The sequence below is a fragment of the Larimichthys crocea genome, chromosome VIII (genome assembly GCF_000972845.2).
Source record: "Larimichthys crocea isolate SSNF chromosome VIII, L_crocea_2.0, whole genome shotgun sequence".
NCBI lineage: Eukaryota > Metazoa > Chordata > Actinopteri > Sciaenidae > Larimichthys > Larimichthys crocea.
This window is the reverse complement of record NC_040018.1, coordinates 9,046,663-9,061,111: the sequence shown is the minus strand read 5'-3', so window position 1 is coordinate 9,061,111 and position 14,449 is coordinate 9,046,663. Positions and strand designations below refer to the sequence as shown.

General features: G+C 39.8%; 1 protein-coding gene across 1 annotated transcript in view; it reads left to right on the top strand.

Moving 5' to 3' along the window:
* LOC109139107 (neural-cadherin) overlaps nt 1–14,449 on the top strand; it is a 267,154-nt gene that overhangs the window by 65,206 nt on the left and 187,499 nt on the right. The window contains exons 2-4 of the mRNA XM_027281561.1: nt 7,490–7,687; nt 9,656–9,881; nt 10,889–11,093. Coding sequence (XP_027137362.1) covers nt 7,490–7,687; nt 9,656–9,881; nt 10,889–11,093 — 629 coding nt within the window. The remainder of the gene's footprint in view (nt 1–7,489; nt 7,688–9,655; nt 9,882–10,888; nt 11,094–14,449) is intronic.

The window sequence follows — 14,449 nt, the reverse complement described above, 5'->3', positions numbered from 1 at the left end:
GTAACCGTTACATCCCTACTGTCCACTCATCTAAACGCAAATCAGAAATCCCTTGAGCTATTGTGATGCTTAAACACAAGATTTTGTCATGAAAAGCACATGCGTCAGAAAATGGCCACAGGTATGTATATATAGTTAGTATAGATCTTACCACAGCATAGAGGTTTTACTATTGCTTAGAGTCTACTACTGTTTCTGTCTTTGACCTGGTGTGAGGTACAGCAAGCAGTAAGGCCCCCTGCTAGTAGAGTTGTAAAATGTTATTTGGTTGATTGAACATTAACTGAAGTGTGTAGCAAAGTTTCCAGAGGGATCAATGAACAAAACCCTTTATGCAAATTGCATTGTTGTTGATGGGTGGGTGAGACACACGTTTTATTGTGAGGAAAACTGGAGTTTTTTTCAGTGTTGAGTTAAGTTTTGCAGTTTTTCTTATTCTTCTCTTTTTTTGTCATTACTGTGTAGTTTTCAACAGATGTGAAGGCTAAAACAGAGGTCAAAAAACAGGTAGCATTCAATGAAAGCTCTTTTACAAGCAAAGTTATGCAGCACATCAGAAGTGTTTGAGGTCATTTTATAGTCTCAACATTATATTATAAAAATAACCAACTGTATTTAGGTAGCTTTTTTTTTTAACAAGGTTACAGTGTGCTTTACAGAAAAGGATGACATTAAGAAGAAAGAATTAGTTAGTTTGACATCCACAATTCAAAATGGATCAAAGTACAATAATCAAAGAAAACCATAATTATTCAGCTATCAGGACATGTCATGAATTCAGGAAGTCATCAGGGTTGAGAGCTCTTTAAATACATAACATACACACACACACAAAATTATGGTTTACAAATACAAGATCATTTTGAACTTGATGCAACATATTTCGAAAAAGTTTGGACAGGGTCATGTTTACTCCTGTGTCACACTTGTGTTGGAACTTGCTTGATTATATGACTTCAGTTCTGGGTCTCCCTTGTTGTGTTTTGATCTTCATAATGCATGCACATTTTTCAAAGGTAGACCAGTGCCTGCACGCATTACTACACTCATTATTACAAAGCCACAAGTTTGTGATCATAGCAGATGCGTGCTGTTTAACTTAGAGCTGGTAAAAGTTTGGATAGTCCATTTTTTCTTTGTCCCCAAGGACATGATGCTCATTTGTCAGGAAGCCTGGCCAGAGTGGCTGAAGACGGAGGCAGACTCAAGGCGATTTGTCCAAAAAAACTCAAATGAAGGTGTTTATTTACAAAATTGCAACCGTGTAATGAGCAAAACCCAACTCATAGAAACACAAATTACAACTAAATATCTCATGCATAGAGCCACACCTGATATCTACTATGTTTTGACAGACAAAACAACAAATGCTTAAATGAGCTCTGTTCAGCTGGCATTACCTCAGATTGTACCACTAGCAGAGGTCACTCCACTACTTCTACTGATACAAGGACCTTACAGAATTACAAAGTTTACAATAGGAACACGTTTACCTCATTTACCTTAATCTACATTGTAACCATAAATGAAATCATATGACCCTAAATAACTCTTAAACTAGTTTACCTTTACCCTGCACTTGGACTAGTCCAGTGACATCACAATTATGTTAGCCAGGTTATGAATACAGGAAGTCTTGTAGCAGTTCCTCTTTTTGTCCCTAGACCACATATGGTAAGTAACAAAAAGAATACCTTATTTTGTTGAAACCAGAAATAAACCGATAAACTACAACTACATTTCACAATATTTGTCTTTTATTCAACCAAAGATGTTGAAATGAGATTTAACAAAATGTTACAGCAATTAACAAGCATGACTAAACTAAACCGTGTGATATGGATGATACACTGTGTATACACCCACTTTGTCACACAATTATTGCCAAAAATAATTGGAAAGTGAGAGTCTGCTGTAGTCTGAATAGTCCACATTTCAGTCAGTTCATCTCAGATGAGCTTGAGCCCAGAGTGGCGTTTCTGGTTGTTGTTGATGGCTTTCTCCTTGCAGAGTAGAGTCTTAACTTGCAGCAATGAACTGTGTCAGCAACAAAAGCGTTGAGCCTATGTGCTCTTTTTGGCCTCGTCCTTTACATGCAGATCTGGATGTGAAGATTTTGTGATATTGTGTTTTTAGAAATTAATCTACATAAGCAGTTGCAGTAAAGTATTTGAACATTGAATAGTCTCTGTATAAAATTAATTAAGCAGAATGTGCATTCTTTTTTTAATAATCTGGGTTGTACATTTTTCCTGCCGTTGTAAATGAATCACTGACAGTGACACAGTGAATGAGTCCTAGGTCATGAGTAATGATGCCTCTTTGAGCTGGCAGTGGTATTGAGCATGCTAATGTATCTCAAATATAAGTTAACATTTTCTATAGATCTTATTGTTTCTTGACCACTTGAATCAAGTGTTCTCTTTTTAATTTTGGTTGAGTGAATAAACTGCCCAGACATTTTCTAAAAGTAATTTACTGCTTCCACTACATTTGCTCTTGTCAAACCCCCCGAAAAGCTTGAAGGGGAACCCGACAACGAATTAACACACCAAAGCCTATTTATATGTCTTGCATACAGAATGGCAGTGATTAGCTTAGTCACCGCATTAAATCAGCAACTAATTTAATAATCAAATAATCATTTGTCTTTTTTTTGCTAGTGAATATCTTTGGGGTGGACTTTTTGTCACTCTTTTTATTAATTTATAATGGCCGTTTTTCACAATTTCTTATTGTATAGACAAACTGATAAATCTAATCTGAATATAATGGCACGTTGCCGCCCAAAGTACATATGAAAAAGCTAACTAATCTCCTTGGTGTGAAATATGATAAATTGCCTAAAGGGATCACTTGCGTGGGAAGACTACAAATGAAGAAGACTACAAATCTGAAAAAATAAAAATCATATTGCTGCACCTTTCTGCTGGAGGCTGGCTGCTAAATGCTACAATAGCTGCTACAAACATAACACATCCAGAAGAAACTGGAGGTGGCATTGTGCATCATGTGTTTATAAAGATGTACAGGTTTTGATTAGAACAAAAAATGCCTATAATGTCCAACAGTGTTATAGGTGTACTGTTACCTGTGCATTCACAGTGCACTGGTGTAATTTTGGACAGTAAAGTTCATTGTTAAACTATTATCCTGCCTCTTTGTCACAATATATTGCAAAAAAAAAATCTTTTCTATACATACCACGAATATTGGTTGATATATCAGAATTTTTTTTTTTTAATATTGGGATTGTTGCCCCTAAAAATTCAGTATTGTCAGGCTAGTACATAGTGGGGCTTGTCCTTGATAATTGACAGATTAACAAAGTGGCAGCTATGACTTAAACATTTACATTAATATACATCAATATAATCTTTGAAAGTGAAACTAAAGGTGAATAAGTGGCAGACACTTTGACTTTTCAAACACTGATAATATGATTTTTGCATGCAATGAAAAGCTAATGAGTTTCCAAAGGCAGCCATGATGAAAAACTTGCTAACTTTTTCTAACGTCGACTACTTTGTGTTCTGATCATAACACAAATTCATTAGCATGAACAAAAAGAAGCAAACACGACTTCCATTTTTCACTAGAGGTGTTTGTGTAGGGTCTCAGGACGCTGCATGTGCTCTGAGAACAAGATAACAAGATAGGGCTGTGAGAAAATGAACATATCGCAATGCTTGGACTCGCAACCTCTTGAAGGAAATGAGGTCTGTGGCTAAAGAAAAGCCTTCTGTAGCAATATTAGTAATTGCAGGTCCCACTGTTTCTAGGGATTGCAACATATCATTAGATCCAGTGAGATGCATTAGTGTGAGGGATGGCAATAGCACCAAGCTGTATCTCCCTATGGTCCTTCATTAGCCACTAATCCACTGATGATCGTTATTAGTGAGAAAGGTGTGTGCACTTGCATGTGTGTATCTGTAAGATGCATTTTGGCATAGTGCTCTGTATATTAGCCCGGTGATTTATTATCTGGGTAATGCCGTCCCTTCTTCCCCAAAGCTGCATTGTCCTTTTGCCAATTAATTCTGAATCTGTTACGACCACAGGGAGGGAGAGAGGGAGTGAGAGTGTGTGTCTGAGAGAGGGCTGGAGAGAGACGGGGAGAAAAATACAACAACAATACATTGGTTGAACTCCAGAGTCAAGTGCAGTGCTATGAGTTTTGTAAGATGTGGCTGTTTAATTTCGCTCTTCTGTTTTCTTTTGATGTCCACTTATGTTTTTTTTCATTCCAATGGTCCCTTGTTCCCCTATCTTCTCTAATGCCATTGATTTATGCAATTGCTTGCTCATTGTTTTCTTTTTCTCTTATTTCTTCTATCTTCCCCATTTCATTGCTCTGCTGTTTCTATAACAACCACAGGGTCATTTCTCAGCTTCTGTGTTTCACTCTTAATCCTGCTCATGTAACACTCAACTAACAACTAATCACTCAACTCATTTGTCTTGCTGTGCTCTGTATTACTTGATTGCACCCTCTCACTCAGAAAATGCTTTTTTTTCTCCTGCTCTCCTCTTGCTATACTTCTTTCATCATACTGTATAAAGGCGTCTTCTCATCTTACCGCTTGCATCTGTTATTACAAAGAAGATGAAATGTAAATAGAAAATCATTTGGACTGGCTGTGTGTAAATAATGTAAATAAGTGTAGGACAAATTATAGTGATGCCATTTTGTTATGTAACCATTCCAGAAAAGAATCGTCTCTGTCAGTTATGGGACCTGTTGAAAAAACAGAGAGAGCAATCCTCTGACTCGAGCCCTGAAATTACTCCTCTGCTCCCCTGCTGTGACCAGCAAACACTGCTGTGCAGCTGTGTGTGTGTGTGTGTGTGTGTGTATGTGAGACTGCGTGTGGGTGTACTGAGTTTAAGTTCTTTATTTGTCATATGCACAGCAATTACAGTGAAGCGGTCGTTGGCAATGAAATCCTTAATTCTCGTGTTCCCTCCAACAACGCTCGTACAAAATGTAAAAGAACACCACAAGTAAAATGAGAGTTATGTATAAACTGTGATGTGAGCACGCATGAATTAAACTGTACCAGTATGGTGCAAGTACAGTGGCAATAATAAGCTTGAGGGCTCAAGATTTCAGCTAAGCTGTCCCTGAGACTGGATGCTACGATACCGTCTGCCAGACAGTTTGTGGCTGTGGGTTTCTGTTTGCCTTCTTCCTGCACCACTCAGTGCAGAGGTCCTCTATGGATTTCAGTATTGTTCTGGTGATGTGCTGAACAGTTTTCATCACCCTCTGTGGTGTCTCTTGGCTGACGGCGGTGCATTTGCCCTACCAGGCTGTGATGCAGACAGTCAGGATGCTCTCAATTGTGCATGGAACCCAGGTTGAGTCTGCACAGCCTGAGGAGAAAGAAGAACTGTTGTCTTGCTGTTTTTGTGATGGTGTCTACATGGTTGGTCCAGGTCTTCACTAATGTGAACTTTGAGGAACCTGAAGCTGCCAACTCTCTCCACACTGTGGGGTAAGGGTCAGGGCTCAGGATTGTGTCCCTTCCTGATGCTTTCTGTAGTTCGCAATCAGCTCATTTTGTTTTGCCAGCATTGAGATGGGGTTGGTGGTGGTTGTTGTTCAGAATGTGAAGTCTCTGACCTCCTCTCTTTATGCAGTTTCAACATTGTGTGTGATTAGGCCGATGCTGGTCGCCTCTTCAGCAAAGTTTCTGATTGTGTTGGAGCTCCAGGTGGCCATGCTGTCCTGCCTAAACAGGGAGAACAGGAGGCAGCTGAGCATACAGCTCCAAGGGTCACTGGTGTTGAGAGTCAGGGTGGCGGATGGGGTGCTGCCTGTCCACACAGCCTGGGGTCTGCCCACCAGGAAGCTCGGGATCCAATCAAACTGGTTGGTGTCAAGTCCCCAAGCAGCTTACAAAATTGGCATGAGCCAAAAGCGAAAAAAGCAATGGTAATCTATTGAGTGTCTGGTAAAATCTGAACAGCCATTGTCTATTAAACATTTGGCCAGTAGACAAGAAAGTTAATTTTGTATCCTGGTCCCATGTCTCTGAGCTTCATGATGCACTTGGAGGGCACAATTGTATTGAATACTAAACTATAGTTAATGAACAGCATTCTCACATGTTTGTATGCAAATCGTAGTCCATCAAATGAGTCAGGGTCAGAGAAAGTGATTGGAAAGTTGCTCTCAAAGTCTACATAGAATGTGTTCAGTTCATCTAGGAGAAATGTAGACATAAAGTCATGTTGAAGCATATAAATATCTGGATGGAACAAACAAAGCGGGGGAAAATAAAGCTTGGGTCTCTGTGGGACCTTGCTATGTTTTGCAAGTTTCAATATGATTGCTGCTTATTATGGGTACAGATACTGCAGTACTAATTAGAATTATGAGTTGAGATGCTGAGATGGCCGCCTAAGTTTCTGTGGTCTATTGTCCACCTGACACAGCCAGGGAAGAAATGAAGGGAGGGAGATTATAATTGTATAGGTGTAAGTAAATAAAAGGAGTTAATAAGAAGTATGACTTTGACTGATTTTGCCATTGTTATAATGTACTATTTCTGTTTTGGCATTACTTTGTGGTAGAGAAAACCACATAATTTAAGCAGAAAATACATACAATAATAGTTGCAATAATTAATTAAATATTATTATTAAAATATATTATTTTAGATTCCTGCTTTAATTGCATGTCTCAACACCTGCTCCGCTATACTCAACAGTCTTAAATGCTAGGCGTTAAGGTGCACCAATGCTTTTGTAGAGACACCGGCCAATCCACCAGTGATTTTTTTTTTTTTTTTGATAATTAATCTGCCATGAAATGTTAAAAAAATGCCCAACACAATTTCTAATCTTATTCAGTTCGTACATGACAAATACCTAATGATACATACAAAACAGTAGGTTTCTCTCTCACTTTTATTGCCAGTAGTTTATTTTTATTTTAAAGCTGGCAGCACTGCTAGAAAGAGCAGTCATTGGGAGTAAAACAGTAGGCTATGTCACATGGTTTGCTCTGCTGGATGAGTTGCTGGGCTGACAGAAGAACAAAATTCTGCTCCACACTGAGACAAACAACGAGAAAAGGTGTAATAAAGACCCTGACATTTGAACCAAGCACCCTCATCCACTTTGTCTAAATCTGTCAGTAACCCAGAAACATCGGCTGTTTCTACTGATATTTCCAATTTGACGATCATGTCTTTTGGTATAAAGGTAGCTGTACGTGCAGCATTGCATTTGTAACTTGAAATGTTTTGTGAGCTTTTCGAGCTCTTTCAAACTCTAGCATAAAAATAGCTTTCTGTTGTTATCCAATACTAGTGTGTTCTTCAAGTTTAATGTCACTTCCAGAAATCCAAGAAGTATTTCTTTATCCGAACTTTTAATTATTGTTCAACAACCCTATCAAACGTGACATCTGTCTTGAATTCACCATGTCAATCACCATGATTAATCCTCTGCCTACTTGTCTTTAATTCTTCCTCAGGTCCAGAGTGGTACTTGGTCAGAGTGGAGTTGACTGTGACGGATGTAAATGACAACGTCCCAGAATGGAGCATGGTTCCTGCACCCTACCTTGCTGTGGTTTCCCCTGATTCCCCTGCTGGCTCGCTGGTCTACAAGCTCCACGCTCTGGACGGAGATGAAGGCAACAATGGCGAAGTGGAGTACTTCTTGTCTGATGGTAGGTTATTTTTTTCTTCTTTTCTGTTGCATGTCCTGTTGTTTAACATTTTCTTTGACAAAAAGGAAATTTCTTTTTCCTACGTGCATACCTTGAGCAATGGGTAGGTGGATAAGTGACAGGACCCCGGTGTTGTGCACGTTGGTTGACATGGTAATATATTTTGGCAGAATGATATTTTGAGACAAAAGTGCTAAACGATATTTAACCTGGGAAAGGCACCACAACTGGGTTTTGAATCAAGCATTTGAAGCATTTCAGCTTCGTGACATTACATTAGTTTTTTCTACTCACCATACTACCGTGGCTCAGTGGAAGAGTGGCTCATCCAATAACCCCCAGGGTGGTTCGATCCCCGCTCTCGCTGCTTAAAAAAGATTGTCATGCCCGAGTTGCCCTTGAGCAAGGCACCGTACCCCACCACCACCACCACCACATCTGCTCCACATCTGAGTTGGTGTCCACCAAGTGAATCTGGCATCTGTCAATTTGAGTGTGTGACCCTGTGCATGTGTGTGTTCCAACAGGTGCCAGCCTGGATGTGTTAAATAAGTAATTTCACGTTCAATGTGATCAATAAAGTTTCTAAAATATATATATATTTTTTTTTTTAAATAACGTACTGTAAGTACATTGATTTATATACAAATCCTTTGAACAAACATGAACAACATTGTGTTCCCATTTCACATTGAATCCGAATCACACCAATAATGCTCTGGTCCAAAATGCCAGGGCCGATTTTTTGTCCCAGTCCGCCCATGTGCAGAACCAAAACTGTTTCTTTAGCTCCTTGAAATTTGAGTCTCTTTTGAGCCAAGATTCCACACACACAGTTATTTTCCTGTGTAATGTAATTCATTTCTTTGCTACACAAAATAATAGCTTTTCTTATTGTCTGCTATGAAATGATTTTGTCTACCCCTTTTTCGTATCTGTGAAATCACTGCCTATAAAATGACGCTCTTCCAATTTTCCCCATGGGGATGACACAGAATGAATTGACAAATTACAAGAAAAACAAACACTGATGCTAGTTTCCAGACTAAACTTTTCAAATGTTTGAATTGATGTCGGTTTAATTATTTTGTGAATGCAAGATTGTGTGATAGAAGTCATCCTGCTGAGGTAGATTCCACACCGAGTCAATATGATGAATGTTGTAAATGCAGTGTAGTTTGGATCTTATCAAACCCTCTTATGTTACATACAGCTCATGCATTTTAACATCCCAGTCTTTCTGCTCTTTGCATTTCACATCTCAACAGCTTGGAAAACTGACTGTCCAGTCACATTTCTCACTTTATTGGCACATGCTCAGCATGCATTTACAATATTTTTTGACAACCCCTGGAGGCAGCAGTATTTACACAGCCTTGTGCTTTGCGCTCCTTTGCACTGGTTGACTCTGAGCCTGTGACCTATGCAGGCTTTTATTTGTCTCACCATTTTTCCCTTTTTTATGCTGAAAGCCTTCTCAACATGAAACCAAAGAAGAGGATCAAGATCGACGCAGATGAACTCATTATGACACATTTCTTTGCACCTCTATTGTTTATCTGCTCATTACTTCAGTGAGAAATACTCTGATCTGCTAAGATCTGTTATTGAATAACAGCTAAGTAAAAACATTGCCACTTACCTTTCAGTGTTTGAGTTCTTGTTATCGCAACATTTCCTTCAAATGACTTCTTAATGTTTCATTCTGTCCTTGTCTCCTTGCAGTGGGTTATCTATTTTACAAAAAAGGTTATTTTAAACCTGCCTTTGATTACCTTTTATTCCTTTTAATGTTCTACTGTTATCTGTGCAGTTTTTTATTTAGATAACTTGTCTTTGATCTATTGCTCTTCTAAACCTTGTCCAACAAATCCATTTATTTTCTGTGTGAGCAATGATGTGGTAAGATTATGAAACTTCTGTAGAAAGTGTTGCTCCAAATGCTAAACCCATTTCGTTTATCTGCAGGTGGTGATGGCCGTTTTGAAGTGGACAGGAAGAGTGGCCAGGTACGAACCACAGGCCTTCCTCTGCAGCGGGACAGGGAGTACCTGCTGACGGTGGTAGCTGCCGACCGGCTTGGCAGCCGCAGCGCCCCTGCTGTCGTCTCTGTGGTGGCTGGAGCTCGATCACCACAGTTCACCAATGCTTCATTCACAATTGCCATACCAGAAAACACTCCTGAAGGACAGCCGTGAGTCGACACATGAACACACAGGGGTGGAATTGATTAACATAGCCTGGTCCTTTCTCTGAACATATTCACACGTGTGCACACATACATTTTGCTTCAGAAGTCTGTTTCTACCACAGACATGATTGATTCAGGATAGATGAAACTGATGAATTCTGTCTCTCGCTGTCTAATGCATCTTTGTGTAAGTAGTGTAGTGTTTCCACGTTTAGCCTTGAGCATAAGCAGAACATGAGTAAAAGCACTTCCTTTAGGAGACACACACGGCTTCTAGACTGAAGTGGTGCAGTTATGACTGGTGTCCTTGGTCTCATTATCCCCTTTAGATTCTTTTGATTGACTGACACATTTGGCAAACCAGTAAAGTGGATATTCCAGTCTGTTGTGTACGACGATTTTCATTAAGAAAAATATGCAAAGGTTGGATGGCACGTCTCATAAATAACAAGCACCAATTCGACTCATTTTACACTGTATACCCCCATCCTCACTGCCTTGCTGTGCCCAGTGCTACTTCATTGGTGCAGAAAGTACTTGACTACCGTACTTAACTTCATCTACTCTTGAACAGTTTGCTTTATTTTTGTGTGCTCTTGTTTTGCTCTACTTGTCCTTGAGTTGCTCCTAAAGCACTGAGTGATTATTTTATTATTAGTGGAACTCTAACAAGATCATAGTGTCATTATTTTATTATTTCTTTTCTGTCGTCCAAATTATTCCAAAACAACTAGCAACTAAAAATGGGCAAAACTAGATATTGAAGGTATTCATTTCATTTCCAATGCAGCTCTTACCATGAAATTTAGACCAGACACTGGTATTAACTCTATACAACAAAAAGTGGATCATAAAGATCATAGTGTGGCCTACCAGCTGTACAGAATTCTTCTCTACACCATTCTAAGATACAAGACCATTTGGAAGACAATCATGTAACCATGCAGATATATATTCTTAACTTTTCTACCCAACCATCAATGGTGTACTTTTCCTCCATGTCTCCTCAGGTTCCTGGTCACACCTGCTGTGTCCTTCCAGAAGAAACCAATCAGCTACAGCCTTCTCATCAATCCCAGCAGTCTCTTCTCCATCTCAGCAGAGACTGGCGAAATCAGCCTGACTCGCCCTATTGACTATGAGGGCGACCAGCATCGCTACTTGCTTTTGGTGCGAGCCAGCGAGGGCCTGGACAGCATGAGCAGTGCAGCTGAGGTATGAGTTTTTATGTGTGTGTGCGTTTGTGTGTGTGTGTTTCCAAGTCAGAATTGCACTGTCAAATTCAATGACTGGTCTTCAACAAAGATTTTTGACATTACAAGGTTGTCTCGTCAAGTTTTGCAGTCTGTACAGAATACTGCAAAACAATATCTGACAAGTGTTCAAATTAACAAGTCCAGTGGGGTGATGTCCTTATGTCATAAGTGTTTCTCATGCAGCACAGCTGACTTTGATCTGCTGTGTTCCAAGCTATTGTCACTTCATGGGAAAACTGTTGACCCAGTAGTACAGTGATAGTTGGCTGGAAGACAGCTGTTGAAATGTGGTGATTATGCTCGATCTCGCAGACAATAAAATAACCACATACGGTCATAAAATTTCAAACTACTCTGAAATATCCTTGAGCTGGTCAGTGCCGTTGGATTTTATGTTATTAATTTACAGTTGCCGTATGGGTGGCAGAGCTCGGACTCGAGTTGCACTTAAGTCACTAAACTGTGACTTCAGACTCGACTTGGACTCGAGGATCAAGACCCGCGAACAACCTTTATTTCATGTTATTATTATTATTGTTCTCATTATTTATCTGTCATTCATCTTTTTGTATGATCTCTGGCTCTGAGCTTGATGTAAACGCCAATGAAGCGCACATCTTCAGTATCATACATTTGATACATTACTTCAGTATCAGACATTGACAATGGCAAGGGCAAAAAGTTCACCAGGAGTTCCTCGGATCATTACGTTTGGATACAATGCCTTCGCACAGACAGCCAACAAGCGAAGGGCAGTGTGCAAAGAGTGCGGCAAAAAGATACAACACTGTGGTTCAACTACATCAAACTTCATCCGGCATCTGAAAACGCACCCTAACCGGTTAGTCACTTGCTAACGTGAAAGACGTTAAAATTAGCAATTAGCCATCAGACTAGCCACAACAAACTGTGTACTGATGCTTGTCAACAGGCAGATTGCATATTTGCTATATGATGCGACAAACTTTGGGTTAACATTTCACCAGGTCTAGGATGTGTCAGAAGATTAGTCTGTCATACCAGCCAACAATTGAGTAGTAAAATCCCGGAGATTTTATGCTAATAAAATAGTTGCCAACACTCCCATTTTTCCTTGGTTCTCCCATATTTCGAGCCCATCTCCCGCTGCCCTACCGTTTTGTCATTTCTCCCGTAATTGACAAGCCCCAAATTTGTTTGTTGATAATAACAATAAGAAGAAGAAGCGCACAATAGCAAAGGTTTTATTTTGAAAGTGCAGACAGGAAACCACCGCGACTCCGTTAGTTAATGCCACTAACTTAGTGGCTTAGCTACTAATTATTAAAAAACACAAAGTTGCATAACTATATATATAATATATATTATGGCATGCCGTTCAGGAAATTAAACCTTTGAATATATTGAATGAAGTCTGAATATATTGAATGAAACCTTGAATATATTGAATGAAACTTTGAATATATGGAGTGAACCTTGAATATATTGAATGAAGTCTGAATATTATGGAAAGAAACTTTGAATATATGGAGTGAACCTTGAATATATTGAATGAAACTTTGAATATATGGAGTGAACCTTGAATATATTGAATGAAACTCTGAATATATTGAATGAAACCGTGAATATATATAAAGAAACTTCACTGACGTCAGACTTCGCGGCAGTGCCTGCAGCCATCTTGTGTAACAGTCTGTAAAAGCGAAAGACAGTCAGTCAGGCCGCCCGCAATCTAGTTGCAGCGATATTAAGCATTGAGGACATAATAAATACACTGCGAATGCGTGCCGAAATCCGAAAAGCTCAATTTTTAACCGTGGCAGGCCTACAACAGGCATAAAGTTTCGCCATAATCTCATTATGCATTTGTCTGTCTGTCCGCAGTCCGCTGTGTGAGTAGTGTGCCCAAAGCTGACAATGTGTCGCGGATCATAAAATACGTTCAATACTAAACTAAATATTCACCCTGCATTGGTCTATGAATGTGGGTGATGCTTATTGTATCTAAACAATTTATGAAGAGCTTCTCTTTCAGTTCATGAAATCCCTGTAGCCGCAGTAGCTTCTCCAGTCCCGGAGAAGTGCCGCGTCAGAGCGCAGTGCCATTACGCACGACCATTCACTGTGTTTTACCTTCATTAAATCACCTGAAAACTATATTAAGCTAACCATATAGTGTCTTGGACCCTTTCTTGTTTATGGGTGGAGATTGTACACTGAGTCAGGGTCAGACTAGGAACAAGATCCGTCCCCGGCATTTTTTCTCGGGACCGGCCTACCATTTGAGCCATTTGGTGTTTAGCTCGGTAGCTTAAGCAACCGCTCCATATGTGAAGGCTCGCTGTGGAGCTGCAGGTTCGACTCCCGAGCTGTGCGGCCCTTTTCCGCATCTTAACTCGGATTTTCTCTGCTCCTCCTTTCCTCTTTTTAGAACCGCTGTCGTCCATAATTTATTGTAATTAATATTTGTGCAACATACAGTATGAAGTTTATGTATAGACTGTATATGAGTCTATCCCTGTTTCGGTTTCACATAAACCTAGCGGCTGCATGGACGCATCCATTTGAGGGGCGGTGTAAATCGTAACTTCTGAACCTGTCATGAAAAGGCAAATATTAACCGATATTAGCCAGTGCAACCCAAAGCCTATTCCAAATGGATGCAAATGGTCCATTTTGGGCTGCTGGGCAAATGTTGCAAAGGCTACAAAATAACAAATACATACATACAAAAAAACACCGGAGGCCACCGGCCCAAATGTGACCGAGATGGACTGGCCCATCTGGCATTTGCCAGGTAGCACAGACTGCCAGTCCGAGCCTGCACTGGGTGTTGTGGGGCCCTCCTGTGAGGTTGAAGGCATGCTGAGGTTGGCCTGATAAACAGCTGCCTGGCCTGTTTTATGTCTGCCACGATTAAAAAGGGAGCGAACTTCCTTGTCAGGAAAACGGTATTGATCAGGGGTATCGGGGGGATTTTGGCCCGTACACGCAGTGTTAATGATGTCCTCATAGTTTAAAATTGCTGCAACGAGATTGTGAGCGGACTGACTCGTTGTCACTCACTTTTAGCTATAGCATCCACACGTTACACAAAATGCCGTGAAGTCTGACGTCAGTCAAGTTTCATTCAATATATTCAAAGTTTCATTCCATATATTCAATGTTTCATTCAATATATTCAAGGTTTCGTTCAATATATTCAGACTTCATTCAATATATTCAAAGTTTCATTCCATATATTCAGACTTCATTCAATATATTCAAGGTTCACTCCATATATTCAAAGTTTCATTCAATATATTCAGACTTCATTCAATATATTCAAGGTTCACT